General features: G+C 35.2%; 1 protein-coding gene across 28 annotated transcripts in view; it reads left to right on the forward strand.

Annotated features, from left to right (window-relative positions):
• MBNL1 (muscleblind like splicing regulator 1) overlaps positions 1-12597 on the forward strand; it is a 194751-nt gene extending 182154 nt beyond the window's left edge. For 17 of the 28 annotated variants that reach the window (XM_019731998.2, XM_074326722.1, XM_019732018.2 and 14 more), the window contains 4 exons: positions 2463-2498; positions 3186-3280; positions 6292-6366; positions 9166-12597. In XM_019731998.2, coding sequence (XP_019587557.1) covers positions 2463-2498; positions 3186-3280; positions 6292-6348 — 188 coding nt within the window. In that variant the 3' untranslated portion in view covers positions 6349-6366; positions 9166-12597. The other 11 variants (XM_074326713.1, XM_074326719.1, XM_074326727.1 and 8 more) reach the window with 7 other exon arrangements.
• The last annotated feature ends 8051 nt before the right edge of the window (positions 12598-20648 follow it).

The raw sequence follows: 20648 nt of genomic DNA on the forward strand, positions 1-20648 counted from the left end.
TTGAATAGAAACAGGAACAAATTATATGAAGCTGCAGCTCTTTGAATATCAATTTTGAGAATAATTCAATTGTGAACTTTTAGTCCTAAATGATGTAAGTTATTTTTAGAAGACCTTAAGTCAGCTTTATACTTCTGATCATAATATACCTAAATAGGCTTGAATTATCACATCTAAATTTGAAACTCCAACCAAATCTCCATTGTAATTTTTCTCTTCGCCTTGAAGTAATTTTAACTATGCCTACATCTCATTTGTAAATTTTCTTCCTACATCTTCATACAGAACGATTAAAAAATTTAATTTAAAAAGTCATGTAATTAAAGTAATGCATTTCTCAGAAACACACCATTCTGCTATGCAAATATCTCCATAGGGAAAATTTAACATTAACAAATACATTCACTTAAATTGGCTGAAAATTGAGGAAAAAAATTTAATTGGCTACTCGTGAATCATTATTAATAAATCGGCCCATTTGATGTAAAGATCGATATTATGTTCATTTCAAAAGTGATTTTTGTTTTTGGTAAGTGGGTCCTACAGCATTATGTCTTCATATTTGTGAGTTATTGCACCCTGGCTAGTATTTTCATTGCTGCCTTATGTTTATTTGCTGCGAATCCCTCTCAAAACTGTGTGCATTGGTTATAATGGTAATGAGAAAGATAACTCAAACTAAAATTTAAATTACAAAAGCTTTGGGGTTTTAGAAAGATAGGGTTAAGTTTAACTCATTTTCAGCATGTGCAGGCTTAATTATGCATGGGATGGAATAGAATAGGCAAATTGCAGCATAATAATAATAAATTGAAAACATATAACCTGTACAATACTTAAACTGGCTTTAATATTCCTAAAATACCACGTTTTTCCTTTTCATTTGTCTCTTCATCCTCTCTTTTCAAGTCCTCCCCTCTACCATTAGCGGATAATGATTTCTCAGGATCTAGACCCAGTATTACTCTATTAAATTTTGCTTGCTCTATTGTCTCGGATTAACATCTTTGTGATTTCTGGTTTGTTTTTGTTGTCTTTCTCAAGTCTCTGACTTGGTAGTGGTAGCGAAGGACAGAGATCTCCCAGTGTCTTAGATAATGCCTCTTGCTGTAATAGTACCCCACCTGAGAGGAAGCCTCTGGGAGCTCCATTACCAAGTGTAATCACTGATCATTGTGTCCACGGTTTCATTGTGATAACAGACTAATTGCAGCTGTTACAGGGATGCCCGTTAAGTAATCCGTGGTTCTCAAAGGCAGCTTTGTTTTGTAGGACCATCTTTGACAAGACTCAATTGGCAGATATTTTTCTAGCGAATGTTCGTCCCAGATGCTGCTAGTATTTAAATAGGAGGTGCCAAGCTTTAGATAGAAGTATAAAATCATTTGATATTTTAAAATCTGGGAGTCTAAAATAAACTCATAGAAAGAACAGTGGTTTTGTATGTGGAAAAGTGCCCTGTACTTGGTAAAATAGATTTTTCAATGTTTATATGTTAAAGACAGCAGGGACATTATATGTAATATTAATGTAACACCATGGTTGAACAATTGTGAACATCAGTGATAACACCCCATATGCAGCATGTGTATCTTCATTATCTCCTATTCAGGATTGTGTTTTCTTTTTTTGAAGTCTAATTACCAATTTGTGAAATTTTGGAGACTATTTACCATTCCAAGAAATCCTGAGGGTCTAAACCAACAATGAAAACTAGTCTGTTTTTCCCAGATACCTATTGAGTAAACCAGTTTGAAACATAAGAAAGTATATCCCCTCTAAATGTTCTTCTACAGTTAAATTCCAAACTAACGCAGTGCAGAAGTTTCATTTTCTCTTTATACATAATTTATGTCTTGGTATCCCTTCAAATAAAATTCCTGTATGAATGATCACAGCCTCTCCCATGTCTGTGTGATGCTGACACAATGAACAGGAAAATAAAACCAAGGGAATGAAAATGAATGTGTTGGTTTCATTACATTGTTAAGTCAGTTTTGTGCATTGAGTGATTTAGCATTTTAATAATAAATAATATTTCCAGTTATTTAACATGTGCTCAATATAAAGAAGACGTTAAGGCATTCCTATGTTAAAGTCAGAAAGAGCAAAGCTGCCAGATGGCTAGTAACCAGATTAAAACAAAATTACAATGTTATTTTAAAAGGATTAAGCAGGTTTAATTTTTTTTCCAAAATACTTTTATTTATAGGCAGCAATTAGGAGAAACAAAGTGTACCAGCACACAGTTAAACTGGCTTTTATTCTTCACTTGAGACTAGTTCTAATTGATCACTGTGCTATTGTATGATTTGATTGTGCTGACAGTTACATGCCACTGTTCCCATAATAACAATTTTTCTTCTTTGTTCAAATGAATTTCCTAATTACACGTGTGATGGGATGTTTTAATTCTTTTCCCTTTTCAAATCCACCTTCCTGTTGCAATGCATGATGGGCAGGCTCAATATTGTGCATGACACCCGCTACAAGTGTTGGTAGGTGCCAGCTTTGTTTCTTGATTATCTTAAACCTATGGTGCACCTCAAAGCCCCTCAAAATCCACTGCTAAGTTTAACTTATATCTATTGGGCAAGTCCATTTCCCTTTTACTAACACCTGTCAATTAAATGTCATTTTCTATTTAATTGACATGGACTCACATAAATGTTTTCTTTACACACAAGTTTCCTTTAGTCACCTTTGGTGGATTTTGATTGGACTATGAGTTCCAGTGTGTAAAAAAAAAAATCTATCTCATAAAAGTAATATATTGTATATTTTTCTAATAGTAAATAAGAAAAATTACTTTCATTCAAACAGATAACTGTATATATGAAGTAAATATCTGTATGTTGACTTAGATTTTGAATGTCTATGAACACTATATAAAATTCTTGTTTTTGACTTAGCAAATTAAGCCTGTTTGTGTCAATTTTCTTGATTTGATGGTAACAAGCTTTTTTTCCCCTTTTTTTTTTTCTCTTTCATCCCCCTGCCCTTTCTCTCCTTGGAATGTTGTCCTGCTTTGCGCTGTGATTGCATGTCACTCGCTGGTGATGATGTCCCGTCACATGGCTTACTGCTGTGATAAATACCATGCCCAATTACCCCTCCATGTTGCCATGGTTTCCATGTTGCCACACTCTTCTGTATGTTTGCTTATATGATTTTCCCTCCGAAAGTTCCCATGGTGCACGGTGCTACGCCAGCCACTGTGTCCGCAGCAACAACATCTGCCACAAGTGTTCCCTTCGCTGCAACAGCCACAGCCAACCAGGTTTGCTAATTTACAGCTTTGTTTCTTACAAACCAACTCTAATAGGGCTCAATCCAACAGCCCTTATGCACGTGGATTTCCCATTGAGGTCAGTGGGAATCGTGTGTATGTGAGGGCTGTAGTGGGTGCTTTAATAGCATGGGGTTTCAAAGATACCTCTTGTTGGCCTACACATTCTCTCTATGACGAGCCGCAGAATGCTTTTTTGCCATTTGTTAAGTGCTCCCGAGTTGTCGCAGCTCCATTTCTAAAGCTACTAAAATGATATTTACACAAGCAATTCTCATTTGGCCTCCAACCAACTGTGCAGGTATTTCGACCAATCAAAACTGTAGCTAATTTTTAAAAAAAAGTATTTGTTTTTTTCAGTTACAGTTGACATTCAAAAAAATGTGGCTAATTGTAAGGTTTTTATTATAAGTATTTGGTATATACAATTTCTCAATTCTTGCCTAAATTCTTAATAAAAAGCAAAATATTCAAATGTATGACATATGCCACAAATGACTACTCTTGTAAATAGAGTTTGTTGTAAATGTTTTATAGTTTTATTTGTTTGATAAGCAGATTGCGTATTCCAAGTAAGTAGGAAAAAAGAAAAACAACCTTAGTGTTTTTATTTCTGTAACTACTCAGCATAAATGTTGGGGAGTTGTGAAGGAAGAAAAAACACATTAAATATGGTAAATTGAGTCATTCTGTGTTCCATACAAGTTTATAGAGTAACAATTACACAGGTTACTTTTAAGTAAAAGGGAACTGTTTCAGAAACTTAAATTTTATGATATACAAGAATGACTAAAAGAAAATGATTATTAAAATATTTAAAAGTTAAAAATTGACATTGATTCAATGAGCATTTTTCTGATGCTATTTAAAATTATGTTCTAAAAATACTGGTTGACTCATAATCAAATTTATGTAAAGTAGGTTTTGGCTTGAATATACAGATATGTTTGTTACGAAAGCAAAGTTCAATGGGGTTAAGAGCATATGAAAAAATTTAGAGCCAAATCAAATTTCAGGTAACCCCCAGACTGAGGTTAAATGTAGCCCAGTGAATGTCAAAAGAACCAGTATCAGATGGGAATCAACATGTTGTCCCTTGGGAAGAGAAGACCAATCAAGTGCCATCTGAATTGGTAGTTATGGCTACGAGGAGTGGCCACCCTGGTCTCTACAATACACTCTGTACTGTTGAAGAAGACCTGTAAGCTATTAGTACAGCTATTAAAAACATTCAAGAGCAGTATGCCAAGTGGATGTATATTAAAGTTTCAGACAGGCTTTAAACATTTCTTGGCAAAGATCCTTAGTTTTTCTGAAGCTTGTCAAAATAGCCCTAGATCTATGCTAACACATCAGACTCATTTACAAGAATGCTAGATTGTGCATATGTGGCATGTTCATAATCTATGGCAGAAATTTCTTAATGGATTCGATACAATCCATTTATGGTGTAGATCAATGATGCTCAACTCTCTTGTGTGTACCATGTATGACCATAGAATTGCTGGTGTAAGCGGAACTATAGCAAAGCAAATTTCAACATGCCCTTGGCCACCTGGATTGTAGGGGACACTTTACTTTTTGCATTGTGCTGTGACCATTTCATGCATAATCTTGGGTCTTCATACTGTTTTACAACCAAAACAAAGACAAGGGAATGGATATATATATACACACATATATTATATCTACATATACATACATATGTATATGCCTACAGTACATTAGCGATGCTGGAAATAGCTGATGCCACAAAATGCAGCCTGCATGCATGCAGAAGTTTATAGCTGGCCCTTCATCTGCATCGATTGGTGTTGAAGGTCCTTGGTATGTTTCGACAGCCCCATCCTTGATGCTTCTACACTGTTGGGTGCAACATCCTGTCCTGCAGCAGCAGGAAAAATGGTATGAGAAGCTTCATTATGCTTGGAGCACATTTTCGTGCCATTTGCCAACGCTGTAAAGTTGTGTAAAGATGTTAGTTGAGAAATGGAAATAAAAGAGAGACATATTAATTTACACTCCAGACTGTGGATTGTAATATGTTGAATTAGTCTAGAACATCTAAATCGAAACAACAAAAACATGCCTTCATGTATGTGATCTCACTATTCTCACATCAACCTTGCTGAAATGGGGTTAGTGCCATTTTATAGATGAAGAAATTTAAGCATGGAGTGCTGGAGTGCTTTGCTCAAGGTTACACAACCAGGCAATAGACCACTAGTGTTAGAGCCCGTGCTTTCAGTCCTCTGATAGTCTTAGTCTGTTGCGCTGCCTCCCCCAGGTTAGCAGCTGTAATTCTGGGTTGGAGGAGAATCAGGCCACAAATTGGCTTTGGGAACTATTGAAATAAGTCACCTCTCTATTGGTTTCTTACTGTATTTTCTCTCAAGTTTTTAAGTTCTCTTGCCCATTTAAAATACAATAAAATGTGCAATCAGGATTCAGAAATATGTTGTGACATAAACTTGTGCCCTAATCCAGTTCTTTTGAAATACTCTTCTATAAGTCCACACCTGGTATTTTAAATTGGAAAAGAAAGTTACACACCATAAGTTGAACAAAACTGTGAGAAATTGGTTGCACAAAAATAGGCAAGACATTTCCTATTTTGATTTCTGAATTACTGAATAACTGAAACCACAGGTGTGTGTGTGTGTGTGTGTGTGTATGTGTGCGCGCACATGCGCGCGTGTGTAGGCCAACAAAAAGGACTTCTTTCAATTATTGCTCTGCATGAAATTTTGATAGTTTTACTTCCCTTACTTCCTAAAAACCAATAACATTTATAGAATGGTATTTAACACAAAGATTAAAAAAATGAGTTGCTACTTTGGCATTAAGTTTACATTAACTTACTGTTATGTTGACCAGACAAGGACTATCACCTCACAGCTGAATTTCACTTTCTTTAAAAAACTTAATATTAAAATGTTTTCATGTCTTGGTTGTTGGCTTGCTCGCATGGATCATTCATTAAATAATCTTTTATTTGCTAGATACCCATAATATCTGCCGAACATCTGACTAGCCACAAGTATGTTACCCAGATGTAGAATTTTCATCACTAAACAGTAAGTTTATTATGTAATATATAGTATATATTCGTGGTGGTTTCTTAAGATAACAATTGTTTAATGCGCTTAAGAAAATTTTTGCACCTTTCTGAGAAAATACTTATATAGAGCTCACATTTTTTATCTTAGATGGGTTATGAAGGATTCCATCATGAAATTTTGTAATAAATATGTTAATATCACTTAAATATACATAATACTTAGGGAAAATAAATTTTGTGTTTATTTCATATTAGAAATAAACACAAGCATGAAAGAAAAATACGATTTAAAACTAAATAGAAGGAGTAGATGAGGGACTGACAAACTGTTTCTTAAAAGACCAGATAGTAAATATTTTTGGTTATGTGGGCCATATGATTTCTGTTGCCACACTTCTCTGTTACAGCTACTCAACTCTGCCATTGTAGCATGAAAGCAGCCAGAAACCATATGTAAATGAAAGGGTGTGGCTGTGTTCCAATAAAACTTTATTTGCAAAAAATAGGCAGCAGGCCAGATTTGGCTCACAGGTAGTAGTTTTCTAATCCCTATTGTAGATCGTCATTTATTTTATTTTTTAATATTTTTGTAAAATCCTAAATGAGAACATATACCCACAACACCTCATGCTTCACCACCCACAGGGTCATTAGAATGTAGATTCTAAGTTTAAATAAGTATATACACACACTCACATACAGAGGGTGCCAAAAAAATGTATACAGTACATGCATACACATACATCTACATATCCAAATAAACTTTAGGTACTTTGAAAGTGTCATCTCGGACAATCATATAATTCTGAAAATGTTGCTATTGTTCAAAAATAGTTTAAAGGTCTAATAGTTTACCTTCAGACACATTGACTTACATACTTGCCAAGGTGGCCATTTTTCATCCTTAGAGCATATATTTTATTCAATACGCATGCATCCACATTATCGTATGTGCTCAGAAGTATATTAGGTCATTGTTTTTATATGTTAAAAGAGCCACAACACTTAAAACTGAGTCTGGTACATAAGATGAGTGATCATTCTTTGTTGCTTCCTTTCATTCATTTATCTCTTCATTAACACATTTACGACTGATGTTTTGGTGCTACTGTGTATTAGCTACCATGTCAGTGAGGGAAAGGTGAACACACAATGAGATAAAAATGTAAATTTCAGCACGCTATATTAAAATAAGAGAGGTTTGAACAAATTTCTCTTGGCGCAAAGGTGAAGGTGTCCCAACAGAGTCAGAAAATCAGTGAATTTGGACAATGAAGGTTGTTATAGAGAGAAGGGAGGAGTATGGGCCTTATAGAAGGATAGCATGTCTAGTCAGGAGATGGTGGCAGAGAACCAGTTCAGGGGCCCTTGTGATGATAACCTATAACAAGAGCTGGACAAAGGTCGAGGCCATGCAGAAGAGGATAAACAAAATTTGATAGCCATTTAGGAAAGAAATGATAAACTCTGTCTACCAAAGACATATTACCATCATGAATTAAATGACTGAAAATTGTTTTTGTTTATTTCATAAGCGTTCTCTATGCAGTTCTAATAATAACATTCATTATTCTGAACAATAGCTACATTTTTTAATAAGCACATTGCTTTGTAGTATGTAGGTTTGGAAGAAGAGTTCTGTTGACATATTAAAAAAAATCTGTTCCAAGCTTTAATAATCAATTGAGTATGTTTGGTATTATATATACATAACTGGGTTCTATTTCTTAGCAATGATCCACGTTGAAAAAAATGATACCAAGTGGCTGTAAGTCCAGCAATTAGCGAACCAGTGGATTTGTTTGTGTCAAAACTTAGGCTTATAATGTTGCGTTTTTATAACAAATGATTGGTCATTTTCATGAGGAGTTGCAATATTTAAACTGGTTAGTGAGTGCAGCAAAATGGTGGGTTTTTTAATAATCAAGGTGGTATTCTAAAGTATACGTTTCATATGTAAAGTTTCTCTGAGGAGAACAAATTTCATATAAAAACTGGAACTACTTACAAGTACAATATAATATCTATTCAATCTTAATTCATCAGGAGCATAAGGAATGATGTTTATTTTTCTTGGTTTTAGAGAAAAAAAATCACCCCAAAATTTAAATTCTCCAAAACAGTCATTTTTTTTTTTCAAACACATGCTGTGCTAATCAAACACCCAAATACATTAATGCTCCTCGACATATGATGGGGTTATGTCCTGATAACCCATTATAAATTCAAAATACTGTAAGTTGAAAATGCATTTAATACACCTAACCTACCGAACATCACAGCTCAGCCTAGCTGGTTTCTACTGAGTGATTATTGTTTCCGCACCATTGTAAAGTCAAAAAATCTTAATTATAACTATTGTAAAGTCTGTGTAGTGAATCATGTTTAATAGGACTTGTTGCATGGATTTTAATTCTGTAGGCCAGATCATTCCTCTTGAAACCTATGAGACTTTAGAGGGGAAGTAAAGTGAGTTTAAGTTCTGCCCCACAATGATAGTGCTAAAAAAGAGCTCTACTGTGTTATGCCCCTTGTTTCTGCACATTTATTTTACACTTTTAGCTTAGTGTTGGGTGGTACTTGAGCAGAATGTACAGTTTCATTAAGCTCTGCATGTCATTGTATTCTGTTAGAGTTGATAAACAAATTTAGATCGATTTGTACTTGTAAAGTGTTTTCTGTTTTTATCTGAAGGCATAATGTCATACATTTCACACTTGAAATCAAGAAATACAATTTTCATATTAAATATATATTGGAAACTGCTTTTAGATATTGTCTGTTTTAACAAATATTATCTCTTTTTCCCTTATAGATCATACTAAAGAGGAAAGGACAGTGTGCTTGGTTAGCGTAAAGGACGAGGTCATTAGCCATATTGTATATACCGTCAAGCAACACACACAAAAACCCCTCAGCCACAAGACATCCACACATTGCATGTTAATCAGAAGAAAAGACAACATGGAAATCCACTGCACACTGTTGCCTATACACTTTGTACATTTAATTGATATTCGTGCTGAGGTGATACTCCTGTCTCAAAGAACGACATCGTCTTTCTTTTCTAGCACAGAGTTATGCATTAAAATATGCATACCTAATTAGTTTCCTGTATATTCATGTCATCTTGAAAAGACAGACTATGGTGTAACCATGATTCTATTATGTATTGGTACGTCTGTAGACCAAGATATAATTTTTTAAAAATAAGTTTATTTCTTTCAAGGTTTACAAATAACAAAGGTGCACCTTGTATTTAAAATTGCCATTATAGATGAGAGTGTGCATGCACAGTCATTTTTGTTTAAGAGTAATATTTTTAATGTAATAGATTGTAAGATGTGGTGAGGGAGGGATCTGACAGAGATGAATGTGCCAAGCAAAACCACAACTGTGTATCTTTTAAAGCACATCATGGCTTTAAGTACCATGTTGTTAAGGATTCTCATGAAGTGCCATAGACTGTACATCAAATTAGAGTATTATTTCTTCAGTGTTATTGTTTTCAGAGCCACATTTTTTTGTTGCTTATTTGCTAGTACTAATCAGTCAAAGGGCACCATTCTTTTTTTTTTTTTTTTGAAACCAAAGCTGTCTCAGAAATGGCCAATTTAACTTTACAGTAACAATAGACAGCACAACACAAATTCTCTCAATACAGATAAACTCACACATACTGGAGATATATGTAATAGATATATATATATAAAAATTATTTTAATGCATTGTAGTGTAATATTTATGCATACTATACTGTATAACATGTTATTCAAAAGGGATATGCCATTTCTGAGACACAATAACAAAAAGTAATGTTTGAGGAAATTATTTTGCTTCTATTTATAGCTCTGTCAAAAGTCAAAAGACTATAAATGCTTTGCAAAAATGGTTTCACGTTTGCTTAAACGCTTCATCACAGTCACATTTAAAATAGTGACTCTAAACAAAGAAGAAAGCAGCACTGTCATCAGATGCATGATAAACCAAAATATGAAAATGGGAAATGTCTAATTAACCTAGCAATTGGGTGGGTTAAGTACATGGGTGAATTTTATATGTGATTTGTTTTGTTTTGTTCAGATTAACTGCTTATAGCCTTAGAAAGCCTTTTACAAAATTAAAAAAAAATAGATGTGCATTCAGTTTTTAAGAATGGATTCATCCAAAGGAATTCCTTTTTTGTGGTTTGGATTTTGCAGCTAGTAAAGGATATTTTTGCTCTGTTCAGCAGTTCTAAAAATTGCTGAAGTAGGGGCCAGGTCACTGGTAGTTAGAGTATGGAATGGGAGAAGTGAAAGTTCTGTTATAGAACTTTCCATACTTCCAAGTTTACTGCAAGTTTTTATGCTTGAGAGAGATGCTTTCTAATATAAGACTGATGTGTTGATTTTACTGATTGTACTGTACATCTATTAAAGCCTTAGATTATTACATTACGGGTTGGAACCCATACCAATGTAATTTCAATCGTGTTAAGAGAGTAATGGTGACTTTCACATGTTATTGTAGTTAGTTACATTATAGAATATTACTTATTTTTCTTGTTAAAAATGTAGTTTTTCATTTCCTACATTTATTAAATTTCATTTTCTATTAACAATTGAATACCATTTCAGTTTATAGACTATTGTTTTATTAGATTTTACCGATGAATTTTTCAAAATACAAAAAAAAATTAAAGTAGTTTTTCCTTCATAACATACTCAGTTTTGAATTACATGTAGTGTCATATGAATATTCGTATTATTGTTAACTAAATGATTTATATTTTACTGATTTAATATTAAAGTGTAAGAATGTCAGTCATTGTTAGTTCTTGTCTAGTTTTCATTAAAAGAACAAAGATCTTTTATATGGATATCTTATAAATATATAATCATTGCTAAGTAAGAAGTTAAGTTGTTGCTATGGCAACAATCCTGGCAGACAATTGAGTAATATTTTGATGATTTATTTTGTTTGTAATTAGTTATTATAAGAAGATCTAGATCCTAGATATTAGAATAAAATTTATTTTCTACTGTATCCATTTCAAATGTTAAAGTATTGTTTAATATTTTTGAAATATCCCTGAATATCAGGCCTTGTTATAAATAAGCTGCATAATCAATAAATAGAACAAGGGACTTTTTGTTGATAATCCAAATACTCAAAGTTTACGTAATGAGAATTATAGCGTGTGTGCAAACTCTTGAGGGTTGATTATGCTGCAGTTTAGCATGTTGGAACGTCTAGAGAGAAGGTTGACTTTTTGCACTTCTGTATATAGTCAAAAGAGAGAAACCTGTATAATAGTAAGATCTTATTTTGAATAAAAACGTCTATAATTACAAGGAGTTTTGTTAAGGCTAATAAAATGACAGACTGAGCAAAATTGCTTTTGCAAAAGTGGCACAGAGTTAGCACTCCATACCCCTTGAAACATGTTGCTTTGCTTTTTGTGAACAGCTTGTAGTTTGCCAGGATTTTTTCAGCTGGAAAGATAATACCATCCTTCCGAGATCTCATGACTGACAAAAACTCCATTGGGCCAAATCTGCCTGAAGATCATTACCAAAAATAGCAGGTACTTCAACCATTAAGGTGAAATCATGGATCAAATATTCCTTACATTTTTCAAAACTACTGCATGTTTAAAACTTCAACAAAAAAAAAAAAAAAAAAGGAGAGAGAGAACTATACTAAGGACATATATTATTCAAATCAGTTGCTGCCAATTTCAGTGGTTTATTGTTCACACACACACAAAAGTCTTCAAAACAAGTATTGACTTTCACAAAATTTAAACCATAAACAGGCAAACCAAACAGCACACCGTAGCTATAGTTGTTATGTGATTGTTTTTTAATTGCTGTAGGATCCTGTTCTTTCAGCAGGTGAAAAAAAATAAAACAGTTAAAAATTTTCATGGTTTTAATTTTCAACTCAGAAGCACTCAAAAAAGCAAATGTGATATTAGGGCACTTGTTTAATGAAATCATGTAGCCAGCCTTCACTCTAGCTGGTTATAAAGTTGCACTTATCAGCAACCCTACCACTTTCATCTGCTGAAAGGACAGATGTGCTTGGTTTTACTATTATGTAATCACAACTTACTTTCTGCTTGTAGTTGCTTAAAATTATGTATTTTGTCTTGGGCTGCAATTTGTTTTATGCTTATTTTATTATTACTGCAGTAGTTGACTTTGCTGTATGGAAAAATAAAGTGAAATTGCCCTAATAAAACTTCTCTTTCTTAAGTATATTTGTGTATCTGAGATTGAAGAGTAAATTATTTTTGCGCCTTTCAAGTATTCATGCATGCCTGCCATTGCAAACATATTGATACGAAAATTCATCTTCTGGTTTTAGCTGATTGCAAGTAAGGTATTCACTGTTTTCCTCACTAAGTAGCCTTTGATACAAAGAATGAGAATGTGAATCTGATATACTGTGACAATCCTATGCCCATTGTTTTCTGAAAAATCTTGCCCTACTCTCCCCTTACAGTTTAAGTGCTGTTTGATATGATTTTAGGTGTAGGGGGAAAACTGTAAGGAAAACAAAAGACATTCTCTTATCAGTTCTAGATCACTGTCTTTTTATTAAAGAATGTTATTTGTCTGACTGCCCCAGGAGACTAAAAATCAGGCAATATAAGAGAATATTTCCATAAAGAAATAAAGATGACACTTGATTCAGAGGGGTAAAAGAATTTACTTACACATACACAGCTGAGCCAGGCTGTGACATAACTCACGCCTGAGGGTGTGTGTGCGTGTGTGAATTGTGTGAATTTTTAAATGGTGAATTAAATACGTGGTTGAAGTGAGGCCTGGTTTCCCAGATAGCTTTGCATTTTGCAGTTTCCACAGATAGCCAGTGAAGGCCAAAGTTCCATTGTGAAGAAGTTTGCTCCTTTAATCGCTTAGTGCTGCTACTTGATGTGACTGTGCCACTGGGTCTCTCCTCAAAAGCTGCAAATTCTCCTTTGCGGGTCAATTTTTTTCCCTAAACTTCTTGCAATAAATATAAGTGCATTATTTATACTTAATATGATTCTTTTACAGGTTGCATGCTATAGAACATTTCTGTTATTCTCAGTAGATCTAACTATTCAAGATGCTGCCTATCAAAAAACGAGTAGCTGGGGCCGGCCCGGTGGCTCAGGCGGTTAGAGCTCCATGCCCCTAACTCTGAAGGCTGCCGGTTCGATTCCCACATGGGCCAGTGGGCTCTCAACCACGAGGTTGCCAGTTCAACTCCTCAAGTCCTGCAAGGGATGGTGGGCAGCGCCCCCTGCAACTAAGATTGAACAGGGCACCTTGAGCTGAGCTGCCGCTGAGCTCCCAGATGGTTCAGTTGGTTGGAGCGTGTCCTCTCAACCACAAGGTTGCTGGTTGGACTCCCGCAAGGGATGGTGGGCTGTGCCCCCTGCAACCAGCAATGGCAACTGAACCTGGAGCTGAGCTGCGCCCTCCACAACTAAGACTGAAAGGATGACAACTTGAAGCTGAACGGCACCCTCCACAACTAAGATTGAAAGGACAACAACTTCACTTGGAAAAAAGTCCTGGAAGTACACACTGTTCCCCAACAAAGTCCTGTTCCCCTTCCCCAATAAAAAAAAAAAAAAAATAGCTGCCCCTGTGATGATTATCTAAAGCTGTTCCCAACCTTTCTGAGTAACATGAAAACATCCAGCTTTCTCCAATTAGTGTTAATACTTTGGCTATCTTTAATTGAAAAACAATTTACAATTACAGAAAGCAATTGTAATATTTTCAGTACTTTAAGTGAAACCGTGTTTTATTAATCACAACAGCATGTTCATGAAACTGAAAAATGGTATCTGAGAGAAATTCATTCTCCACTTACTGTTCAGAAGGAGTTATTACTACAGCAACCACTAGGGGTCCTCAGTTCACAAGATGGGACCCTGTTTTAGACGTCATTAGTCTTATTTGAGAAACAAAACCTTTTACTGGAGCCTATTATTTCATTACAGACTCTAGAAACTCATGGAGCTCACACTTTGAAATGACCCTGAAGGTCAGTGACATGCAGCAATCCATAATTTTACTGAGGCACGATTTTGAGCAGTAGCTTCCATCATACAGGAAATAGTCACTTAATATGTACAGGAACCTATGGGACACTGAGCAACAAGATGTCATTTTCTACTTGTTATTACTCCATTCTCTGATGAGTCTAAGGCTTTAATATTTGAGGTGCTCTAGTATGTGTTCTGAAGACAATATAATGTTCAAGAATCTGGAGACTTGAAAGTCTAGAATATGCCCACTTTTAAAAGTTCAAAGTCTACTGTATTAATATTATGAAGAGGTCCAAAAATGTGAAATACAAAGATTCAAAGTGAAGGGATTGTTCTGAGTTCTCTTGATGTGTCAAAACAGCACTGGACCTCATTGAGATATCTCTAAAGTGGCCCAGTGCCATCCCCGAGGCTGCAGCACAACATGTCATGCTTGCCATGGGTGGTCCCAGCCATCCCCAGAAGGGGCCTTGGCACCAGCAGCACTTGAAGCGACCCTCAGATTGTTCTTGTGTGTCCATGTTGGGCCACAGTCTCCCGCTCCAAACTGCTTGGGAGTTGGACTTCAGGTTCTCACTGGGGCTTGGGAACGGCCCTTCCCACACCCTATGCCAAATTTCTCAATGTTCTCTGCACATTCCTTGGACAACCCTCACCCTTAGCTGCCCTGCCCTACCCCTGGGCAGGGACTTAGACAACCAAGGAGGCAGAGCTTACTCTTTTTTTGTCTTCTGAGAATCTGACCCTCAGTTCTCTCCCTTTTAGCTGCATGAGCTTTGTATTTGTTCAGTAACGTTTTTCTTTTGCTAATTAAATGAGGGGAAATGGAGAAAAAATAACCTGCCTTTGAATTTACCATTTGAAGAAAAAAAATGGCAGTGGCAGTTAGAGCACAGAGAAAATGTGTTCTAATTAATGACCTGGTTGAGTCTGTCAGAACCGGTTTACTGAAGCAAGAGTGATCAGTTTCTTTCTCCCTAGATGGGTTTCATAATGACAAAACATAGAGTGTCTTTTTTGACAGATAAAGCATAAACCGGAAGGTTTATTCATGGTGGTTGGGAGCCACCAGGTTGTTATGTAAATTCTAACGGCCACTCTCCCTCACTTTTACCTCTTGGAGCCTGGCTTGTTAAACACCTGAACTTGGAACTGAGAAGAGCTCTGTGGCTGGTTTAAACTGTAGGTTTGGGTGGGCTTGTGTGATTCCACTGCAAAGAGCACAATTTCACTGGAGAGAAATTTTAACAATTGCAACAAATTCCTGTGCCATGGTCATAATTACATCTCAAAATACAAAAGCAACCACAGAAGGAAATGTGTTCTCTGTAGGAGGGTCCCACATTTGTGTGACACCTCAGGCCCAAGAGCTTAGCTGCTTTTTTTTTAAATTAATTTTTTTAAGTTTTATTTTTTTTTTAATTTTTATTAGTTTCAGGTGTACAAAACGATGTACTAGTTTGACATTTCACCCCTCACAAAGTGATAACCTCCTCCCCCAATCTATTGCCCCTCTGACATCTTATATATCTATTACAATTCCATGGACTCTATTCCCTATGCTGTACTCCACATCCCGTGACTATATATATATATTAAATTATAGTTGACATACAATGTTATTCAACTTCAGCTTCAGGTATACAATGCAGTGGTCAGGCATCTACACCTTCCATGAAATGGTCTCCCTAATAAGTGCTTAGCTTCTTAAATGTGGTCTTGCACTAGATAAACAGTTGCTATGGGGGAATGAAATGTTGATTTATACAGTCAAAGTTACAGCCAAAAGGCAATTGCTTGAACCAGGGTAACTATGACCAAGATTGCCCATTACAGACAGGATACATTCACAGAAGAACACCAAGTTCATAATGGACTTAGAGACTAGTGGTCATAGTGGCCCTGAAAGTCGGGAACTAAGTGAATAGTCTGAACTTAAATGTAGAGCCATTTAGCCAAGCAGCTCTCCAAAGTTCAATTACAATGGCGTACACTACATGAGTGTGCTGGAGATTGTAAGCTTACTCTTACCCAAAGTCATATAGTAAGAGTGGGAAGGCTAAGCAGAAAACCTAGACTCTTGAGGTCCCATAATATAAGATGACTTTAGGTTTAGGTTTAGGATGAAAGTAGAAAGACATATGAGGAACTAAAAGCCTGCAGCTGAGGCTGAACAAAAGAAGCCTTAGTAGTTGACATCTAGTAGTCAAAACCTGGACACTGAATGGGGCCTCATAACAGGAAGAATTAATGCTTGCCCTGCTTTGCTTTACCATTGGGCCCCCTCCTTTTCACAGTAACTACTCCCCAGATGTGCGCTTGAATTGGCGCTAAAGATAAACTGAACTAGTAACATCTGGGGGAGGATGGGCTAAGGAATTGGAGCAGAGAGAAGGGCCAGCTTTGACAACCTGTGTATGGTAAAGGTAGGTACTGTCTACGGAGGCCAATATCACAGAAACTGGTAGGAAACAAACCACGTAAGAAATACACTATAACCTCCTAAAATGATTATTTTTAAGATGTGTATTGAAAATTTCCTTAAACTCACAAAAATCAAAGCTACGCATTAGAAATGGTGTTAAAGCACTGAGGAAGCAATGTTGAAATGAAGGGCTCTGGAATCAGACCACCTGGATTCATGTCCCAGCTTTTCAGCCCTTCGACCTTGGAAAGTTACTTTACTTCTCTTTGACTCAGTTTCCACCTTAAGACAATGGAAATAGTAGCAACAATATGTACCTTGTAGGGTCATTGAATGTTTCCCAGACCATGCTGCAGATTGGAATTAGCTGGGGGATCTTTAAAAAGTATTGATGCTTGGTTCCTACCTCCAGACATTCTGATATAATTGCTATGGCGGCAACTGCTGGGTTAATATATACAAAGTGCTTAGAACAGACCCCAGCAAATAGCAAAAAATAAATACATGTTAACTATGGTCACTATTTTATTATTATCCATTTTTCAAATTTATCTACTTAATCTTTAACTTTTCATCCTAGGTTTTCAGTTACATATCTCTTTCAAAGTGGTCATGTACACACTCTCTGTGATATCTATAGTTCTGTCTTTCCTTTTCAGTGGTGAGACTTTATCTGCCCGTAATTTGCCACCACAACAGGTCTTGCTCATCACTGCACATAGAGCGAACATTTCAGAAAAAGAATCTAGTCATTTTTGACTCACTCTGAAAAATTTTATTTCATGTTCCAGCATGATATGATCACAGACCACACTTAACCCACGTCAATTTGAAAGTAAATGTTTAGACACATCGAAACTTAACTACTTGAATCCCCCTTTTATTTAAATTGTGCTCAAGATCAAATAATAGAATGGATGCATTCATCATGAAAATTGTGCCATTAAACAATGTATGTAAAGAAGTTCATTATATTTATCAAAATAATATTTCTAATGACATTTGAACGGCACTAGTATATTTCCATATCATATTTTATCATAGGTTTATTTTAGATGTTTAAAATAGCACTGACTCAGCTCCATAAACACATATCAAACATCCTGCTATATGCTAGGCTAGGCTCTGAGATACAAGTTTGAGTAGCAAGAACCTTACACAATAATGACTAAAACAAGATATACGAATACTGAAAATAACCTGATCTTCTATTTCCCACCTCTCATACCTGTCCCAAGCCCTTAAAATATACCACAAAATAATGTAGAGCACCTCAAACTAATATAATGTTATATGTCGATTACATCTCAATAAATAAATGCATTGATTTTAAAAAATTAAAAATTAAGGAAGACCTTAAGTTTCTTGCTGCTCTGTAGTGAAAAAAACAAACAAACAAACAAAAAACAAAACAGGACTAGCTTACAGTACCGCTCTACAGCCTTGGCATGAATCCATGGTGGAATCAGGATGGCAGCAGCTAGGACTGTCAGTCATCTGTGCTTCCTACACAACTGGAGAGATGACAGATGCATATTTATGGCTGCTGCCAGGTTGGGAAGAAACATAAAGAATAGGAGTCTCAAAAAGTGGGGTTTGTAATTGACTGAATATGGAGGGGAAAGAGAAAGGGGATGGACACAAGGGTTAATCTGAAGTTTCTGTGTGCCCCAGTGGAAAACAGCACAATTCATGGCGAGAGAATGGGGAATTTAATAGGGAGGTAGATGCACTCCTCTTTAACAGACTGCATCTTCAGTGTTTTAGAGTATCTATGTGGATACAGTCAGCTTCCCAATGGAAAAACATACCTGAAGACACATGGGGTCCCAATGGGCTTTATCTTTATCTTCATCCTTAACTGTATATATACAGATGCCCATAAGCATGAAGAACCTGCTTACCTCAGAATTAAGAAGCGTTAAGTCTGAAGTCATTTATGTGCTGCAACTTGAAAAATATAGCTATGCTGAAATTAAGTAACTCTGTTCAACAAAAGGTAGTATTAAGAAACTGAACAGAAGGGCCAACAGAGGTCGAACAGTATATATATATATATATATATATATATATATATATATATATATATATATATATATATTTATATATTTATATATATGTATATGTATATGTATATATATGTATATGTATATGTATATGTATATGTATATGTATATGTATATGTATATGTATATGTATATGTATATGTGTATATACATATATATACACATATATACCTTCTAGAAATTTGTAAGAAAAGATTAGCAAACCCTTTAGGAAAATGGGCGAGAGACTTATGTAGTACTTTCTAACAGAAAATATTCAATGCAAAGTAAAAACAAAATGAGATAAAATGAGATGCTACTACAAACCCACCCCAATTGCTAAAGTGAAAAAGTCTCTTTATCAGGTGTTGGGGTGGTGTGAAGCAAATGAAACACTCATCTACTGCTGGGTAGAATACAAATTGGTACAACTACTTTATAAAAAGATTTGGTGTTACTTACTGAAGTCGAAAACCCATCAAATCCACTCTTAGGTTTATATCTAAGGAAAATGCCTGCAAATGCACTGCAAGGCATGCATAGGAATGTTTATAGAAGAATTAGAAACAGCTCCAAATCAGAAATGATCCAACCCAATTATCCATCAACAATAGGTTGGATGAACAAATGGCAATACAGTCATAAAATGAAAAAATATTGGGCAGTGAAGATAAACAAATCACAGCTGCATGCAACAACATGGATGAAGCTCACAGAATCAATGAGGCCAAACATAAAAGAAAATATTCACTATGACCCCAATTATATAAAATTGAAATGCCAGCAACACTACAGTACTTAGAGATGTATACTTAGCATTTAAAACATAAAGAATAGCAAGGGTGTGGATTAAAAGTGAGAGGGAGAAAACTAGGGTGTTTGTAAGCAGGATTGGTAATGTTTTAGTTCTTGATCTGAGTGGCATTACATCAGTGCTCATTTTACTATAATACATTAAACTGTACATTTGTGTTTTATATACTTTTCCTGTATACTTGTTATGTTTTATAATAACGGGATAAAAAAATGCAAAAAGGGGGACAAAATAAGTATCTTACTTTCCCAAATAAAAAATGTATAAGTAAAATTAGAAGAAAATATGAACCTCTCTTAACATGAAAGACTCATGCTGGAAGCTAGGAGCTAATTTTTATAGGTAGCAATCATAATTATACTGGTTTGGGATTTTTTTTCTGAAAAATAAGACACGATATTTTCCTTGAATCACAGAATTTTTTTTTTTAACAAAAGAGTTTCAATAAATAGGAAAAATTAGGATAGAAAGAAGTATTTACATCTAATTACACTTAAAATTTATAAACAGATGGAAGAAAGTATATTCTTCTTCAGGCTGACTATTCCCCAGACACTTAATTAGTATTACAAGTGAGAAGACAACAGGAAAAGTTAGGAGAATGCGTAGTATAATGCAAACCCCAGCAACAAACTGTTCATTGAAACTGTGTTATCCATATCTATGAAAACTGAGGTCTCAAAATGATTTAGTCTTTTCTATGATCCAGAGAGCACCAACTCTTCTATTTATGAAACGTGAGGTAGAAATTAATTGAATCCCTCATATGCAGAGATGTGTATCTTATTTATTTTTTTTTTAAATACATTTTTGAAGGCATGACACAAGTTACTTATACAAGAATTAGTAATTCAGAGTAATAAATCCATGGCCACATTTATCCCCAAAATTTGTTTGCCAAGATTATACCCTCATTAAAAGAAAGACCCAAGATTGTTCAAGTTCACATTTTCTTGATATATTAGTTCTTTGTTTG

The sequence above is a fragment of the Rhinolophus sinicus genome, linkage group LG01 (assembly GCF_036562045.2).
Source record: "Rhinolophus sinicus isolate RSC01 linkage group LG01, ASM3656204v1, whole genome shotgun sequence".
Lineage (NCBI taxonomy): Eukaryota > Metazoa > Chordata > Mammalia > Chiroptera > Rhinolophidae > Rhinolophus > Rhinolophus sinicus.